This window comes from Rhea pennata, chromosome 3 (assembly GCF_028389875.1).
Source record: "Rhea pennata isolate bPtePen1 chromosome 3, bPtePen1.pri, whole genome shotgun sequence".
Lineage (NCBI taxonomy): Eukaryota > Metazoa > Chordata > Aves > Rheiformes > Rheidae > Rhea > Rhea pennata.
The window spans coordinates 64,229,637-64,247,778 of NC_084665.1; the positions used below are offsets into that span (position 1 = coordinate 64,229,637).

At 42.7% G+C, this 18,142-nt stretch overlaps 1 protein-coding gene across 2 annotated transcripts in view; it reads right to left on the minus strand.

The window, feature by feature from the left end:
- The window catches only part of HECA (hdc homolog, cell cycle regulator), a 46,492-nt gene extending 30,093 nt beyond the window's left edge, over positions 1-16,399 (minus strand). For both annotated transcript variants that reach the window (XR_009957937.1, XM_062572465.1), the window contains exons 1-2: positions 16,135-16,399; positions 888-1,928 (exon numbers count right to left, since the gene is read on the minus strand). Coding sequence is in view for 1 of the 2 variants with exons in the window: in XM_062572465.1 (XP_062428449.1) it covers positions 888-1,928; positions 16,135-16,366 (1,273 nt within the window). In the remaining variant the exon portion in view is untranslated. The remainder of the gene's footprint in view (positions 1-887; positions 1,929-16,134) is intronic.
- Positions 16,400-18,142: the final 1,743 nt, after the last annotated feature.

The window sequence follows — 18,142 nt, forward strand, 5'->3', positions numbered from 1 at the left end:
GTAAATCAAACTACTAATATTCTGACGTATTTTAGCCACATGAGCTGCAAACAGACTGCAGGACAGATGTGTTTTGCAGTATACCACAGTGCTCTTGTGCCTTGATCATTTGGTCTGGGAAAAAAACTTCCAGAAAGAGCTGCAGCTCATCCCAGACCACAACTGTTTGTTTCTCCAGAAGAAAAATAGTACATGTCTTGATCTCAACCCAGCATGCAGCAGAAACATGATCAGGGTGCACTCTGAACAGGCAGGAATTTGGAAACAAGTCTAGATCCCCCCACTATACTGTTGCTACTTCATCCCACCATAACAAACATTTACTTTTAATACATCCAACCGGTCCAGACCATAAGAATAGTCTTTGTTAGGCTTGTATTAATACAGGCCAGACTATTGCCATATAAAAAAAATACTGTTCACACTAAAACAAAACTGATATTCACTGGTCTAACAAAAGATGAGATGCATGACTGGCTTGTGGTACAAACAGAACTTTCATCCATGCTGCAGTACAGCATGCTTAAATTTTAAAGGATGATGTATGTCTTGGATTAAAACTCACAACATATAAATCAGTACACATACACTGCACAACAGAGTGGCAGAAAAAGCTTCCTAAGGTCTATCTACAACCCAGATGAGACATCCCTTAGTTGTAAGACTAAACACAAGGCATGCATCTTTCTACACAGCATTTGCTTTTTATAATTCCTTCCTAAGCATTTCAGTCTAATCTGGATGATAATTTGGATGTGACATCAGGCTTCACAAAATCGCTTAGTAAACGCAGAATCAGGATGCTAATATAAAATGGGGTGGGAGGGGAGCACAAAGAGCAGTTCCATTGTCAGTGAGACCTAACATGACTGACAGACAACCTGTACCTTGAAGGTGACAGGGAACATCATATTCAATTTCATCGTGTCTTGATGGGCTAAGGAATAGCGTTCCATCCACCAGCGGAAACTGTTCAAAGACTGGCAGTGCCCTGTGGCATAGCGCACAGTTTACAACGTTCCTGTGGCTGGCACTAAGAGCAGCAAGAATAAACTTCCGAAGGTCCTCCCCTTGACCCACTTGGGCATCATCTTCCATCCGCACATGGAAAGTATTCAATTTATGCCTGGGTATATGAGTAAGAAGCTCAGATAGATCAAGCCTTCTCAAAAACTGCACGGGGGCATCAAAGTGTCCTGATCGATGTGCTTGCAAACCAGCTGCCCCATAATCAAAATGCGCATTCCTGAACATGCCCCCACCAGCCATGTTCTTCTTATGAGGTTCCAGGTGGACAGCATTCTTTAAAAATTCTCCTAAGTATCGTGAAGAACGTGGGCCACTGAAATGAGTGGGGGCAAGAATAGAGTACCCAGTTGGTGGGGACTGGCCAGGAGAGACACACGGAGAACGAATGGCATAGCCCCCACTAATGACACCCTTCTCTTGGGAGTTCTGTCTGTCCATTGAATGCCTTCGCTGGATATCATGACTTAAGCCTTTCTGTGGCTTGTTGGCTGGCCTGCCCTTTTTGGCTTCTTCTGCTGGCTCTGCCGTAGACCTTCCTGTGCTCTTCTCCAACACTGATTTCTTCTTCTTGTCATCCTGCATTCGTTTCACTTGGTACCAGTCAGTGTCTTTCTTTAAATGACCCTGCCCACAGCGACAGGAACAAAAGCGAAAAGCGAGATCATATCCCTTCTTTGTCCACATGTTTTGACGACACTGCTTTTCATTCCAACTCCTTGCTCTGCCAATGCAGTTAAACTGGACAAGAATGCTGCTTTCCCATTCATAAAAGCATTGAAGGTGCATCCAGGTGCTGTAAGGACAATGCTCATTGTTGCATATAACCTTCTGGTAGTCATCCTTCTCAAGGTCAACGGGCCTTCCAAAGCTACAGATCAGTGGAGTAGCACAAGGGGCTTCTGTGGAACATAAAACCGATACATTAATAACTTAAAACTATTTTGTAGCTTGCTAATTGCAATGCTTGTTTAAAGGCTGTGTTAAATACAAATGCAAGCTCTTACTCATGACCTGTATTATCAAAGTGCCCACAAGTACCAGCTCTCAGTCAGAATAAAAAATAGTCTTTGCTAAAAAAAGTTAAGTACATTAAAGGAAATACAGAAATGATAGAAGAAGGAAACAAAACTATGCAGTCAGTTTGATAGTCAAAATACCTTAGCAGCATTAACCATCCTCAAGGATCTGCAGATACCATTGCAAAAGCAAGTGTTAAGAAGTAAGGTGGAAGCTTGGCAGATATTTCTGAAGGGTTGCTTTGAAGCCTGAGGGGCAACATGGGGAGAATACACAGAGCTGCTTGTTTGAAAAACAAGTAGGCAATACAGGCTGGCTTTGCGAGCATTAGGAGAGGCAGGAACTGATCTTTTCTTTGCAACTGAACAAGAGACAATAGGCAGTAGAGCAACAGGAAGCAGAGGACTTTGAAAAGAAAGACAAATAGCTTATGTTTTTTTGCACAGAAAGGAGGACCTTCATTACACTGTTCAGGTAAATAAGGAATATAACACCATTACTGACATACTTGATAGCTAAATTTCACAAACCAAGCAGTTCTGCAACTCAGGTAAGTTAAAAAAACAAATGCCACCTAGTCTTTTATCACCAAAGCAGCAGCCGTCTCTATATTCTTGAGCAAAGACAGTCTATTTCAATTCCCTCCGTGTAACAATATCATCTACATAAAAATGTCCTGCATTTATGATCAATGACATTTTCCCCTCCCTCACTTAAATACCACAGAAAACATACTACTCCAATTTCTGCCTGCACAATTGCAGCCAGAACAGAACAGAAAAGACAGCAAATTTTCATCTGGAGTTTCTACTGCTTCTGAACAGAGTCTAATCATGAAGCCTAAGATGCTTGGTCAAACATTACAAATATGACTTCTGATTTCTTTCTCTGTATTTCTGACTTCCTACTTCCTCCATTTCCCAGAAGAAAAAAATGTTCCAATAGGAGCTGGCAGGCTGCCTTTTTTTTTTTCCCCTCTGTTGTTACTGCATTCAAGTAATAGCACACTTCTTTGGGTTTTTTCCTGGTCAAGTGCTGCCTCATAGAGTGTGTGAAAGAGAGCAAATGGCTCTCTGGAATTCCAGAGTCTCTCAACCACAGCATTCCAGGATTTGCAATAGAGATACACAGAGCCTAATGAAGACAAACTGCAATACACAAAAAAAGATGTTTTTAAGAACACCAGATCTTTGATAAGCTAGTGGTTTTGCCCCTTTTCTTCAACTTCCTGCTAAAAGCTATAAACAAACAAAAACAACCAAGTTAACCTTCAGAAAAGTCAAGATCATGGTAGCTCTGAAGACTTTTTTTATCCAGAATACAGGGGCACAAAGAGTACAAGAGAGTCTTCTCGAGTCATTCAATGGAATTTGCCATATCTTTCATCTACTTGTCTGCCTCTGTTATAAATGCCAGAAATGGCACAGTCGCAAGGAGAACTTCCTGCAATACCTTTCCTTCCGGGACTGGACTATAAACTGCAATAAGCATACATTCCCAAGAACATTCTCTTAAAGCAAAAAAAGCTTATTTAATAAATCTAACTATGGGCTTGTTCATAAACACCAGATATAAAAAGGAAAAGAAGACAAGTCTGGTGACTTGTGGAGAAGATTGGAGAAGATAGCATTAGATGAGAGAAGTATTCCCTCAGGTCTCTTAGAAATATCCTTTAATGTATGTTAGATCTATATTCTTACTAGCTATCTTAGATGTCTGAAAATCTCACTAAGTACGTGCAGTTTCTGAGATGTCTTTGAGAAGCATTAATTTTATTGGCTGTCAATGTCTTATTTTTCTTCCATGTAGCTACAATTCATTAGTGAGTATAATTACACTAAGAGCAAAAGTGAATGGTAACTTACCTGTTCTGACCCAAAATCTGTCAGCTTCCCAAACCCCACAGTTCTCCCATCCATTCTCCCCAGATTATCACTTTGATTGAAGCTGCAGTATGTCACACCAAGTGACTTGGTGCAGAATTTCTTGTCAGTCACTCCTTTATCATATTTAGGGTCTGAAAGTATAGCTTGCAGTTATATCATCTTATGCAATTTATCTCAGAGGAGCCAATTAAATTGAAACCATGAAAAACAAGTCATTACAAGTCAGATGTGGAAAAAGATGTAAGAAGTATTATTATGAGGAGTTCTCATTTATGCATTTCCTGTATTTATATATTTTGATACATGTTCCTTTCCACAACTGTCATGATGCAGAAAGAAAGAACATAGCATAAGTCCAGTTATGCTCATCCCATGTCCTGGAGTGTAAGTGTTCTAACAGTTGTATGTATAATTACAACTGACAGCCCAGAAAGTTAATAGACAGGTCTAGAGATCTCCCACTTTAGAATAAGGACTTTACACTTGTTCATCCATACTGGTATAGTTAATTGACTAAAAAAAGAAAAATATTTCCTTGACTAGCTTTTGAATATAGTCTTGTTTCTGGGGTGCAAAAAATAAACAACCTGTAAATCCCTGAAACATATACTGCCTCTTCTTTGAACAAAAAAATTAGATTAATAAGTGGCTGAAATATAGAAAAAAAAGTAGCCAATGTTTTCCATAGAATGCTTCTGTAATTATTTGTTTATAATCATGTTCTGCATGCCTAGAGAATATTTTAAAGATGACTTTGAACAAATTTCTTTTTCCCTTTTCACAGTTTCATCAACAGAAGGACTATAAATGTGACATTCCCTTGCTTTTCCTCAACAACTTACTTATGCAAAGCTTAATCTAAAGAACTTCCCAAAAAATATAACAATGAGCAAAGAAAAAACTTCAAATTTTGGACAGTAATGTCTTTATTGACATTTAAGTCAATCAGATGGTAACAAAAGTTTTCAGACATTTCCTCATCTGATCTTCTATCTCTTGGCATAAATTGGCTGGTCACGATGATTATGTAACCATCACAGCAAAAGCACAAATGAAACAGCTGGAAGAAAATAATTCAGCAAGTAAGAACATCCCTACACAAAAAGGCCCCACTGAATTGTAACCTAGTGGCACTGAGGTTATTCTAAAAAACAACATTACTAACAGGAAAAGCTGTTCCTTACTAACCTCTCCTGGGAATTCACCTGAAATTTCACTATTGTCAGTGCAGCAGCACAGGAAATAATCGAAATCTATATAACAGGTCTCTCTATCATGTGACCCAGCTGTGCTCTAACCACATGGTTAGATGTCCTGCCAGTCAAGGCACCTGCATGTTTTTCTTGTTGTTTCACTGATAAAAATTTGCTATTATGAAGCCTGCGATTTTGAGAAAGCCTTGACAAAAAACCTGCAGTATTTCCACAACAAAATCTGAAGAGCCAAATGCAGCTAATGAAAGTTGTTTCACTATTGCGCCACACCACTTCTGTAATAACACAGTATTTAAGCATACAGGAAACTCCTCTACCTGAAAAGTGTATAGAAATGATCAAACCAACATTCAGTTCTATCTAATATTCCAAGTCTCATCAGGTCTACCTGTACAAAGCAGACTGTTCAGTACTGAACATCCCTTGCAAACTTCTCTCCATTCATGTCTCCTGCCAAACATAATCATGCCATATGTTCAGAAATAAAAAATAAAGGAGAAACACAAAAGAAAGGAATTTTAGTGAAATTTTTCCCATTCACAGCAACTGACATGTGTTAGGAGCAAAAGAGCCAGCATTCAGGTCACTTAGTACTGGATCCACACCAGCAAATATGAAGACCTCTTCCCCGTCAACGCACGTCCTTGAAAGTACTCTCAGTTATTTAATCATCATTTTATGCATAAGACAAAGCACCTATTACAAAATTACAAAACTTTTTAAAAATTTTTAAAGCCCCTTTATTTCTCAATAATTAGAAATGCTTTTTCAGATTTTTCTTCAAGAAGTCAGAGATTAAATCATCATATGAATGTTTTATGATAAGAGTACAATGACTACTGTTAAGACAGACTGACAGAAGGGGGAGTAAACAGACTTTCATATGTCCCAAACTGCCTATTTACACCTGTAGCCAGAAGCTGGTTTGTCACCTAACTACTACCTGATTCCAGGTAGCTAATGCCTCAACAGATCTCTGGTTTCCAAAGTTATGAAATTAAATTTCATAAAAAATGAAAGATTATCAGGTACTGGAAAAGCAGATGTTCTTCTAGTAGGCCATTCTGAAAGACTGGCTAAAAGACCACAAAAGTAGATCTATTTCACTCTTCAGTTTCAAGATGTTCTTCACACCCTAAGAGTGTAAAACAGGAGCAAAGGTAATTTCATGTCGTAGAATGGCTTCCAAGCATAGACATCCTTGTACTGCCATAGTGGACAGGCTGCCAATTTTAAACTACAGTTACATACTGATTCTTTCAGCAAGTTATGTTTCCACATAAAAAAAAATCAATGTTTTGCCTTATCCACTATAGTAATTTTGCTCAGTATTTCTTTAAAAATAGGTGTGAATGGTGGTTCACAAGTGTACACTAAAACAGAAACAACATAAAATATTCAGAACAAGCACATATTTGAGCAAAGATACGTCGTTCTTTAAATATGATATGTTCCTTCAGAAACATGAACAGGGGCAAAGACTGTAAGGAAGCTGGTTTGGGTGACTGTTTTTTTCTCAGTTTTTCTGTCCAGGTTTAAACATCAATGAAAGTCAAGAAACAGAAACAGACAACCGAGATCAATCTCCTTCAACATAAAACACATTAACCTGTTTCTACAGGCAAAAAATGAAATAAAGAGGGTAAATGAAGCCTGCATTTCCCATTTTATGGTACAAATGAAAGCAGTAGAGCAACAGCCATTTGAGGAACTTCTCTCTGATGAAGTAAATGGGAGAGAATATTGTTTACCTCTGTTTACACACCCATCAGAAAACCGAAGATGCAACCAGCAAGCCAAACTTCATGAATCTAAGGCTCCAGTTTCATGACTGCTTTCATTTGCTCTAAGCCATGAATGCTGATGCCTAAAGGAACATTCACTCTTCCCCCCACACTCCCACATTACCACTGTGTAAGTACCAGAGCTTCTGCACTCAGTGCACAGAAACAGAGAATATTCCTGCATTTGTCAGCACAGTTTTCAGCTCACCACACAGACTTACAATCACTAGTAAAGCTCAAGGAAGGTATTAAGAACGTGAGGCTGGGGGCAGAGGAAAGAAGTGTGCCTGCTGTGGGAAGAGGCAGCTCTACTATCATCTTAAAACAACTATGAGATGACAGGAAGTTATTATGCCTCTGCACAAAAAAATGTTCTAAAAACATGTTAAGGTCTTCGCATTGTATCAGCTTCAAGACACTCTCTCGTGGTTTGCTTTTGCTCTACCATCACTCTAGTATCATTTGCAGTATCTATGTCAAGGACACTTTACCTAGGCCAAAAAGGGTACCTGTGGGACACTGACTCTGCAAATTAAGTATTTTCCGATCTGTCTACCATGACTTTCCCATGAACAATATTCTCTTCATAATGCTACACAGCCAGAAATTATTCACTCTGCAACCTCAAACCAGAGCTGACTCACTCTGAGAAAGGCTACTCCCTACCAACTATTTGCATGAATCTTCAGAATTTCCTCTACCATTATCAGAGCTTTATTTTAACTATAGTCATACAATATTACCATACTAATACTGTCACACAACTGTAAGGAAAATCAAACAACAGCAACAAAGAGATAGACTAAAAGTAATTGCCCAGTGCATTTGCTTTGGTAAATCTTGGAATACAATCTAGCATTCAAAAGATTAACAAGAAGTGACAAGATTATATTGCCATATAAAGTACAGGCTTAACTAGTAAAATAGTACAAGTAATACATCAATACAGAAATGATCACAAACCTCAAGAATCTGAATGTAGCAAGAACAGCACAATGGGAAAAAAAAAGGTTCACACGTGGATCCCAAAGACAGGCTTGGATGTTCAGTACAACAACAACAACAAAAAAAACAGTGAACATTAGGAGGTCTTTCAAAACAGTTTGGCTCATTGCTTATAGTGGTATCATTCACTCATAATGACTGATGTTTCCCCAAACTGCTTAAACAATCTTTGCAGACTGATCAAGCTGACTTTCTAGTCATTCTCTAAGAGGGAAGGGAAGACACAGGACAGCAGCACTTGATAAGCTACTGAACATGTAGGCCTTCTCTGTCACAAGACTCCCTACTACATTCTTGAAAAGAAAAGCTAATGCTTGCAGTCTATCTACACTGAGCAAGAGAGCAACACAGCTCAGGCTGAAGTGACACTCAGTACAAAGACAGCTTACCGATCAGTAAGACAGTTACCAATCCTAACCAATAACCTTTCATTTAATATTTGTCATCAAAACACAAGAGAGCAACTCAATCACCAGCTTTGGCTTTTGTTTAAGATGTACAGCATAGAAGAAATCTTGCCCCAGCTTGTGCTCTATATCCTCAGTCCAACCAAAAATATCTCCAGTTCACCATATCAAAGAGAAGAGGCCAGAGTCTCTACCTTCACCAGCACCAGAATAACTAACGTCAACTTTCTCCTGATACACACACATGAATTTGGGAGTTAGCTTAATTAGCTAACCTCTAATGCATCTGTCCTAGCAACTTTTCAACTCATGCTGGGAATAAAGGGATAAATGTGGCAAGGTAAGAGAAGCAGTAGATGCCCTAATAGCAAATACAGATGTAAGCATAGTGTAATGGATTTGCCTAGAATCTATCCAGATTTTTGCACCAGAATTTGTCTGAAAGCACAAAAAAAAGCTTACTGAGAAGAGAGGGAAAAAAAGGAAAGATTAAATCAAGTGATATCTGCACGTCTTTCAGTTTCAAGTCTAGGGAAGTTTGTATCATCAGTCAGCACTTTCCAAGCTTCAATATAACAACATTTTTATTTCCCATGCTAAAGGCTAAACAAGCTGGTAGAAGCTCAGTGGGAATTAGGAGATGCCACACCTTAGCTGCAGTACTTAGCCTCTCTGAAAGACAGCAGCTCCTGAGTTTGGAGCTGTCAGGTTTGACGGACATCTCTCTCAAGATGCTGTGTTGGCTCCCAGACCTGCTTGTGCGCTGCCTTTGGCATCTGTGCTGTAGAGAGAGATCTCAACTGTACACTGCTCCCAAAATGGATATCTGCAGCACAGAAGCAGAGACGGAGAATGTCAGGCACACTCAGTAGCCAGCCTCTAATTGAAGCTACCTCCTCTCCCAGCAGGCATTTAAGACAGGAACAACAGTAATACCCCTCCCAAAAACCCTGGAAGGAGGCCTGAAGAACACTACCATTGCAGGAGGGAAAAAAAAAAAAAAAAAAAAGAGAGAGAAAGAGATAAAGGTTAAAGTGAAATATCTCAAGATAATTGACACAAAAGTCAACTGGGAAATGCCAGTGCTCTACTCAAAATTCTGCAAGCTTTCAAAAGGGAATTATCTACTCTAGTGACCAGATTAGTACTTCAAGAGGCCTGCTTGAAATTATTTGAAATTCTATGAAAACTGTTTAAAAGAAAGCCCACGCCTTACTAATACCGTTGCAGTTCAGATACCTCGAAGGTTAGCTGGATTACTTTTCCCTGAGCTAGATGCAAAGTTTACCATTATCTTTTGTTTTCACTTGTACTGGAGGAATAAAATCAAACAAGCAAGGGTGTCTGTCCATCATCATGGCATCTTAATATCAAAGGATGTGTCCATAGCTAAGGCAGTAAGAAAACTTATAAATGTGTCCAAGGACTAGCAACTAGTAGTTTCTAGTAATTTTGTCACTACTTTTTAGATCACTGGAAGGAAAATATAGTATGAGTAGAAGCAAAGAAAAGCAATCAATTTCAAAACAGTACTTTCTCATTCAAAACCTAACAAATATAGGGCCTAATCCTTACTCACGTAAATGCTACAGTTAAAACATATGTCTAATCACATGAGCATAGAATGCAGTCAGGTCACTGATAACCATTTTGATAGCATATAACTGTTAAAAAAATTAAATGGGTGTGTACTTGCTTGCATGAAAGGATAATATTTATTTTACTCAGCAGTATCATAGATGTGATTCCATTTGCAAAGATTTACAGAATAGGAATTTTACTGGCCACAAAAGCATTTAATTTCATGGTTTTAAAAATTCTTGAAATGTAATATGAAAGTCTTTTCAAAACTGATTTGCATTGACAGAGAAGTTGCATTCAATTGATTTGTGCAGTTAAAAGCAATCAATGGAATTATGAAGCAAAATGGTTTTCCTTTAGGAGCTTAATAGGAATTAGATTTTGATATTCACTGCAAGAGAGCAGAAACTTAAATTCTCAGGCAGTCTCATTGCCATCAATGAGACCCCTCAAGCAAGGTAATAAGAAGATTCCAATACCCAACATCACTAGAGTGTCAAACTGGAATTTGATGTTATATACAGCAGGGAGTGTTTGACAGTTAGTATTAATCCACACTTAGACATTACACCAATTCATGCTCTCTAAGTAAATCTTTTGAATTAAATGTTCTACTGACAAATTCTCCAGTCCTAACTACCTCACTTCCAGAATATAAACTTTTTTTTTGTATGTCTTAATCATTGGCCAGTCACAGCTTTCAATACATTACTCACTGTTGTGCTGACTGATTTCGTTCTTCATACATCTTCATACATACAATATTACTTGAAAGTAAACTAAAATCTTACAAACTTGTGAAACCCAGGTGAAGAGCATGCAAAAGCAGAGCTGCCCATTTTAAAGCCTGGCAACTATGCACAAAAGCTTAGTTTAATTTACGTGGAAAGATGTGCTATATGAGTATTAACATATTAAGGTAGAGTATTTCAAGCTTGACAATTTTTTTTTACTATAAATATTCAATTCACTTTTGTACACAGGTGTGTACTAAGGGTGGCCAACTTGTAGCTCCTGACTAGTTCAGGTGAATCCCAAAGTGGGGATATATTGTGTATCTGTCTCACTGTAGAGTAATAGGAAGGTCCATTGGAAAGTCATCATCTTCTTCAGCCCTTAAAGTACATTCCCCAGAGTTCTCAAAAGGACATCGCTCTGTGTATAGGCCTCATAGCACTTGGCCCACAAAGATTTCTGTGTACAAGAAGGTTAGCTGCTGTGTTACAGAGTATTTCATGTTGTTTTTTTCTTCCTTTGAAAAGTTAATAAATTACCTGTATTTGGATCATTTAAGCTTAAACACCGGTCATTTATTAAAGAAAGGCATGTTTTATCAAGGAAGTTGTTGTATATTCTAATATTCTCACATAGCATGAAGTAAATCTGCTGCAAATCGCTCAGAAGTATCTTGTTTACAAGGAAGGTACGTTGTATTTTCAGTTGTGTCATTCTAGAGTACGGTCCTGACAGGATCTCTCTGAGGAGTTGAGCTACAGCGAGTTACTATCAGTAAGGGTGGCTGAACAAACCCACAAGCACGGCAGGGAGGTGCAGCAGTGACTCAGGCAGCAGAGTCCTGTCAACGTGGGCTCTGCTCACACAACGCTTCAGTTGGCAAGGCAAGAACTCCACCTCTGGGAAACCACATTCCAGTGAGACCTAAAATAACAACCTCAAGCAGCTCTCCCATATGTTTCTTTCTTTTTTTTCTTTTTTCGTTTTTTTTTCCTCAAGGATTCTCACATGTACGATCCTGTATAAATCTCAACTCTGGCAACTTCATTCTGCCTACCTGTCGATTTGCTAGCTCTGTTAATTTTGCAATTTAAGGGCTCCCCTATGATAGATGGGAAAAAATACTGTTTTAAAAGAGATAGCCAACACACCATAAAATGGTGGTTTAAAGAGAGCTATGCTACTTTTTCAATTTAGCTGGCTATAATGAAATCTATGTTAGAGAGTAAAAGCATAAATACAGAGAACAGAAAGCCAGCATCTCCTTTTCTCCCATCTTCTGACGGTACCAATGCCAGGAAGACAAGGGTGGCAAAGGCAAGGCAGCAAAGTGGGAAGATGTTAAGATAATTATCGTTAAGAGGAGGAAGAGGACTTGGGCCTACTGGACAATGAAATCAAGAATGGAAACAAGAAAAAGAAATGGATAGAAAAATAATTTTAGGGCTGGAAACAACTGTATGTGGAGACTGGAATGAGAAGCGTATACCTTAAAAAGGTAGACTGGCTGGAGTTAGCTAGGTAAAAAGGTCTAAGTTTAGGAAGATAGAAATGGGGAATTAATTTGTCACTCAAAACTCCTAAACCTGAAGACTCCTGTCTACAGATCTGCCTCTTCTGCTGCTTTGGGCAAAGTATCCATGAAATCTGCTGCCTCCTCATGCTTATTTATGCCCATACATGATTACAACCAACTATTGCTATTGGGGACTCCATTAAACCACGAGACTGAAGTCATTGAGGTAAATTGACGATAGTTCAGATTTTCCTGCTTGCTTAATAAACTAACCTAGAAAACTATCTAGAAAAATAACAGAGTCCTAGGAATGTAACTCAACCACTCTGAAGCTAGAAAATCCAAGGAATTAGGACATCTGTGACTTCAAAGTTAGTTCCCTTGTGCATGATTATACTGTTAAACTTCTTTCCCCTTCCCATCCCCATTCCCATTCCCATTTCCACAGGTCTTAACCTGTGCCTCATTCAGTGCAAAAAATGGATGAGACACTGGTCAAGAAAAATGAAGCTATCATTTGCAGAATTCCTGCTTTGTTTGATGGAAGCTGGATGTATTTCAGCATAGCTCAACAGTTCCAGAGGATGGAGACTCTAAGCAAATGAGGTAGGAAGGTACAGGAAAAGAAGCAAGGGGGAAAAGAGGAAAGGAACGCATAGTTACAGAAGCTGAATGCTGTCTTGTGGGTATTATCCCAGTATCTGCCAAAAAGATACAGTGCAAGATGGAGAAAAGTCATTCCATCTAGTGACTAGTTATGCCCTCCATCCTCTAGATTCCCATAATCTGGAGCCAGACTTTGAAGTCTGGAGAGTAGCTGACTTCAATTGCAGTTTGAGCTCTGAATATACACAAATTAAAACACCACCAAAAAGCCTAAAAAGAAGCCCCGTTGGGGTAGAGGAAATCAGTCTAGATTTCCTAAACATTGTGCCAAAAACTGGCTGACACTTTAAGGGAAACTGGTGCAGGTATTAAATTTGTCAAAATGTAAAATAGGACAATACCTTTTCACTATAAAGGAGTGCTACAACAGCAGTTCTCTATAATAAGGCACTACTAGTCAAAACAACACAGAAAAGCCCAGAGGAAATTAAAAATTCTGGATACATTATGACATTTGGATAGTGGGCAGAAATAATACATGGACGACATACGGAACTACTGAGACTTAAAAAAAAACAGATCTGAATCACTATCCCTTCCCTGAATGAAGCAGGGTCCTGATGCATGATGCAACTACAAAATTAGACTGTCCTACTGACATCTTGATGCCAAACTAGGGTTTGCACAGACAATCTTAATTTTGGAATTATTCAGTCTGCAGCTTTAATCTTTGCACACGTCCGTTCTGTCAGATGTTAAAGAAAAACAGGTTATGTTATTACCACCACCTACCGCTGTTCCTGGGTAAAGAGAGAGTAGGAGAGAAAATGAAATATGCAAATAAGTCTAGAACAGCATATAATGATGATGCAGGAGAGAAAAGCAAGTCCGAGGAGGGGGGGGACCCACCAGGTGAGCAAGCCTGTGCAGCGCAATGCACAGCATGTAGCTGCTTGGTCCAAAAGCAGTACCATGAAGAGCTTCACTGCACCCAGCACACTTAATCTGCAAGCCAGATAACCTTCCATGAATAATCAAGAGTTGACCGTGTACAGCAAAACTCTGTTAACCTCACAACTCATTGCAACAGCCCACATCCTTGATAAACTGCTTAGTGATCAGTTAACTGAAAGTGCATGGCATCTTACAAACACTTTGAGTCTAGTAATGGGATACTTGCCTGCAAGGCCCAAGCTACACTATAGCTTCACTTCAGATTCATAAATTTTGAAGACATGAGGGATCTATTATCATCATCTAATCATTCCCTTGCAGATGAGACCCTGATTCCCAGATTTGTAGCATTTCATCTCTTGAGACAAAACTACCAAAAGCTTTGGACATATCAGTAAAAATACAATTTACAAAACTTTTAAAGACTTTGATCTCCACTGATCGGAGAGAGACAAGGATGTTTCTGACCACTCCAGCCATACGGAAGCAGGAAGGGAGAGCATCTCAGGTTAGTTCTCAAAACAGCAGCTTCAGCTTCTTAGGAATCTAGCTAGCGTAGAGGAAGGATATGCAAAATACATGAGGCAAACAGTCTCACCATTAAGGACTGAAAACCTGTCCAGCTAGCCAGCTGTATAACTATCAGTGTTCACTGTAGAATTTGTACAAACATTGTTATCCCCATGCAAAAAATAACTATGCAAAAAATGTGCCTTCACTTTCATTTATGCTTGACATAAATTTGGGAATCCTATTTCTCTCCACCTCAAAAAATAAATAAAACCTCAAACTGCAATGTATGAGAGACCACCTGTAAAGCAAATGTCATGTTACATCACAGGACTGCTATCACAGTAAGAAAATTCTCTAACTGCTACTAATATTTCCTTTTTTTGCTCCTTATTCACTCACTTAAAATGAAAAGTCAAAAACAAATAAAATTTTCTGCATTCTCCATGATTCTCCAGAGTAATCAATGCTCTTATAGAAAAACAGTTTGGTAAAGGCCTTGTGAGCTGAAGTGATTCATAATCAATTGGTAACATTTCTAAGGAAAAGGTTCCATTAAATAATATATGGGAATTAGACGTCTTGAAAACTAAAGTAAAATTCTTAGGACCATCACTGAGTAACAGCTGCTAGGCAAAACTATTGCCACGAAGTACAAATCCAGTTGAATTAACTCTCCCACTTTTTCCAAAGCAAAGTGAAAAGCTGAAACCCAAATGGGGAGGGGAAAAAAGTCAAAACTAGCTCACAGTTCTTTGTAAATTTAACTGCAGACTCAAAGATTTATTTTCTCTTTCGTTTAACAAAAATTGTAATAAATTCCTAAACTACATTTAGTTTTAGCCTGAAATATCCTTTTCAAGCAAGTAAAAACTAGTTATCAGCACCCATGAAAGCTAAAGTAAGTTTTTGCAAGGAAAAGGCTTACCAAAATCTCTCTGAACCCCCCAAAAAACACCAAACAACAGTAGCATAGAATCATCGATGAAAACTGACTACCCTCTTAGACATAAATATGACTATTCTTAACATGACCAAAATGAATCTAAACGTAGGACTCCATTTCATTTTTAACTGTGACTGAATACGGTGCAGATTTGGAAACTAAGCTCTGAATTTTTAACTTCCACACCAAGCACCGCCCTGTGCCACCAGTTCAGCACCAAATGCCCCCTCCTACCCGCTGGCCCTTGCGAGGGGTTTACCATAAAGGCTGCTGGCGCAAAATGACCGTGGGAGCTTCAGAGCTGGGGCAACCCGCTGCCCCAAAGGTAGCTCTCCGCTTGGGACAAGCTCTGGTAACACGGGAGAGCGCTACAGCCCCCGCCCCGGGATGCCCCCTGCCTCCCCTCACGGTATCCTGTCGTGGTGGCAGGCAGGTGTACTGGCGAAATACGAAACAAGCCACGGAGTACAGCATACGGGCGCAGTATGGGGCGCGGGATGGGGCCGCGGGCGCTCCTTTCAGCACCACGGCCTTGTACGCGCCGCGGCGCCGCGCAGACGCCTCAAGCTCAGCGCGGGGGCCGCGGCAGCGGCACCGCGGGAGGCTCCGCGGCCGCGGCACGGCTAGCCCGGCGCCGCCGGGGCCGCGGGCGCGGCAGGCCGCGGGCTCGCCGCCGCCTCTGCCCGGCGGGGGCAGGCCGAGGCGCGCAGCCTCCGCCCCGCGGCCTTGCCGCCCGCGGCCGTTGGGCACCGCGCGCGCACACGCACGCGCGCACACGCGCACCCCCGCCGCGGGCGCTCCCCCTCCCGGCCCGCCGCGGGGAGCGCCGCCCCCGCGCCGCCGGGCACCGTGGGCCCCCGCGCCGCCCACACGCCCCCCAGCCGCCGCCCGCGCCACGGCGGGAGGCCGCGGGCCCCGCGCCGCCGCCCCCGGCCGCCGCTCACCGCTCTTGACGTCGCCGGGCGCCGCGCCGCCCGCGGCCGCCGCGCCGCCCGCGCCGCCGCCCGCGCCGCCGCCGCCGCCCGCCGCCGCCGCCCCGGCCCCGCCGCCCGCCGCGGCGCCGCCGCCTGCCGCCGCCGCGGCGCCGCCGCCCGCCGCCGCCCCGTTCTCCTGCTCGTCGCCGCTGCTGTTGGCGCGCTTGTTCTTCTTGCCCTTGCCGCCCTTCTGGTTCGGCATCGCGGGGCCCGGCCGCCGCGCCGGGCGGGCGGGCGGCGGCGGCGGCGGCGGCTGCGGAAGGCGCCGCCGCTACCTCCGGCTCATGGCGGGGCGGCGGCGGCCGCGCTGCGCTGCGCCGCGCCCGCGGTGGGCGGCGGGGCCCGGGGCGGGGGGGGAGCCGGGGGACGGGACGGGACGGGGAGGGCGAGAGGCGTGTCCCGCTCGGGCGGCCGCCGCCGCCCCGCTTCCTGCCGGCGCGGACGCGGGCGCGGGCGGCAGCGGGGAGCGGAGCGCGCTGGCGGGGGCTGGGGCTGAGCTAGGCGAGCGAGCGGGAGGGGCTTATCTCGGCGCAGGGAAAGCCCCGCGCCCCGCCGGCGAGGCGGGGGGCGCCGCCGGGCGCGGGGGGCGCCCCGCGGAGCGCCGAGGGGGCAGCGCCGGCCCGGCCTCGCCGCGGGGTGAGGGTCGGAGCAGCACTCTTCGCGGGGAGAGCGGGAAAATGTCCCCCGAAGGGTGACGGCAATTAATGATGAGGAGGATGAGGAGGACGTTGCAGTCTCATGGCGGGGAGGGGTTAAGGATCCCAGAAGCCGTTGACAGTGATTTTGAAATGCGTTTAGCAACCGCGATGGGCTGCAGTATCCCAAAGGTTCACCTTTGGGATACAAGTTCGATGAAGACTGTCAGACTGCTGCACCACTCTGCCATAGAGCAGACAGTGCCCCCCCCTCCACCCCCACCCCGGAGAGGGGGAGAGCCTTTGCGGAGCGGCGGCAGCGTCCGGCTCCCGCGGGACTCCGGGCACTGCGGAAAATCCGTAACAAATATTCCTGGGATTCCCACACTGAGAGAGGCGAGACACTGCCAGTCAGCTGCGAAGCAGCAGCACTCACGACATGCCTTTGCCTCTCTGATTGAGGAGCGGTGGCTCCCTGCTCCCAAATACTGCCTGCTGGTGTGCTCATGTTGGTACCTACCAATTTATCTAGCTTGAGAATGAAAAATACAACCTGTCGTGGGAAGAGTGTGCCAACTCCTAAGCTGAGCGGTTATTCTGGGCCTGGCAAACTTTTCCCTGTACACAAATTTCCTTTTTTTCCTCCTGACCCAGATCCTGCAGATTAGGTTTCTGTGATTTCGTTCAGGAAGATGCACGGAGACGCACTCCTGAACGTGCCCCCATAGAGCGGCTTGCGGTTAGTGGTCTGTGACTGATCCAGTCCGCGAGGAAAAGAGCTTACAAGAACTGCTTGGGTAACGGGGGTTAAGTCGAAGTGGAAAGGTCAGGAAATCATAGTAAGTGAGGTCTGCTTGATGGGAAGTTGACACATTGTTTAAGTTACCATGGCCAATATTGACTGGCCAAAGAGTTTGCCTGAAAGAGTTCCCTTTTTTTTTTTTCTTGTGAGAAATCAGACAGGCATCCTGGATCATCTTGTACCTGTAGCTTGTGCCTAGTTTTCCAAGATTAGTCACTATAATTTCAAATACTTCTGAAGCAGCTATGACATAAAAAGCTTTTAGTCACATTTGCCTGCAGACATCAACATTTTAAGAGACTTTAAAGAGTTCTGCAGTGTCTTGTGTTGGTGGAAGCCTTCTGAAAAAATTCGCTTTACAGTATCTTGTATTCCCATAGCTAAATGTCATGCCTAGCTTAGTTCACAGCTTCAAAGATTCTGAATTGCCTTTCTGTCTGGAAACTGGAGGAACAGAAAACATGGCCAATTACTGAGAGTGCAAGTTTGGACAAATCCTGATCCCAGTCATCTGAATTGGAAAATTTCCATTTATTTTAAT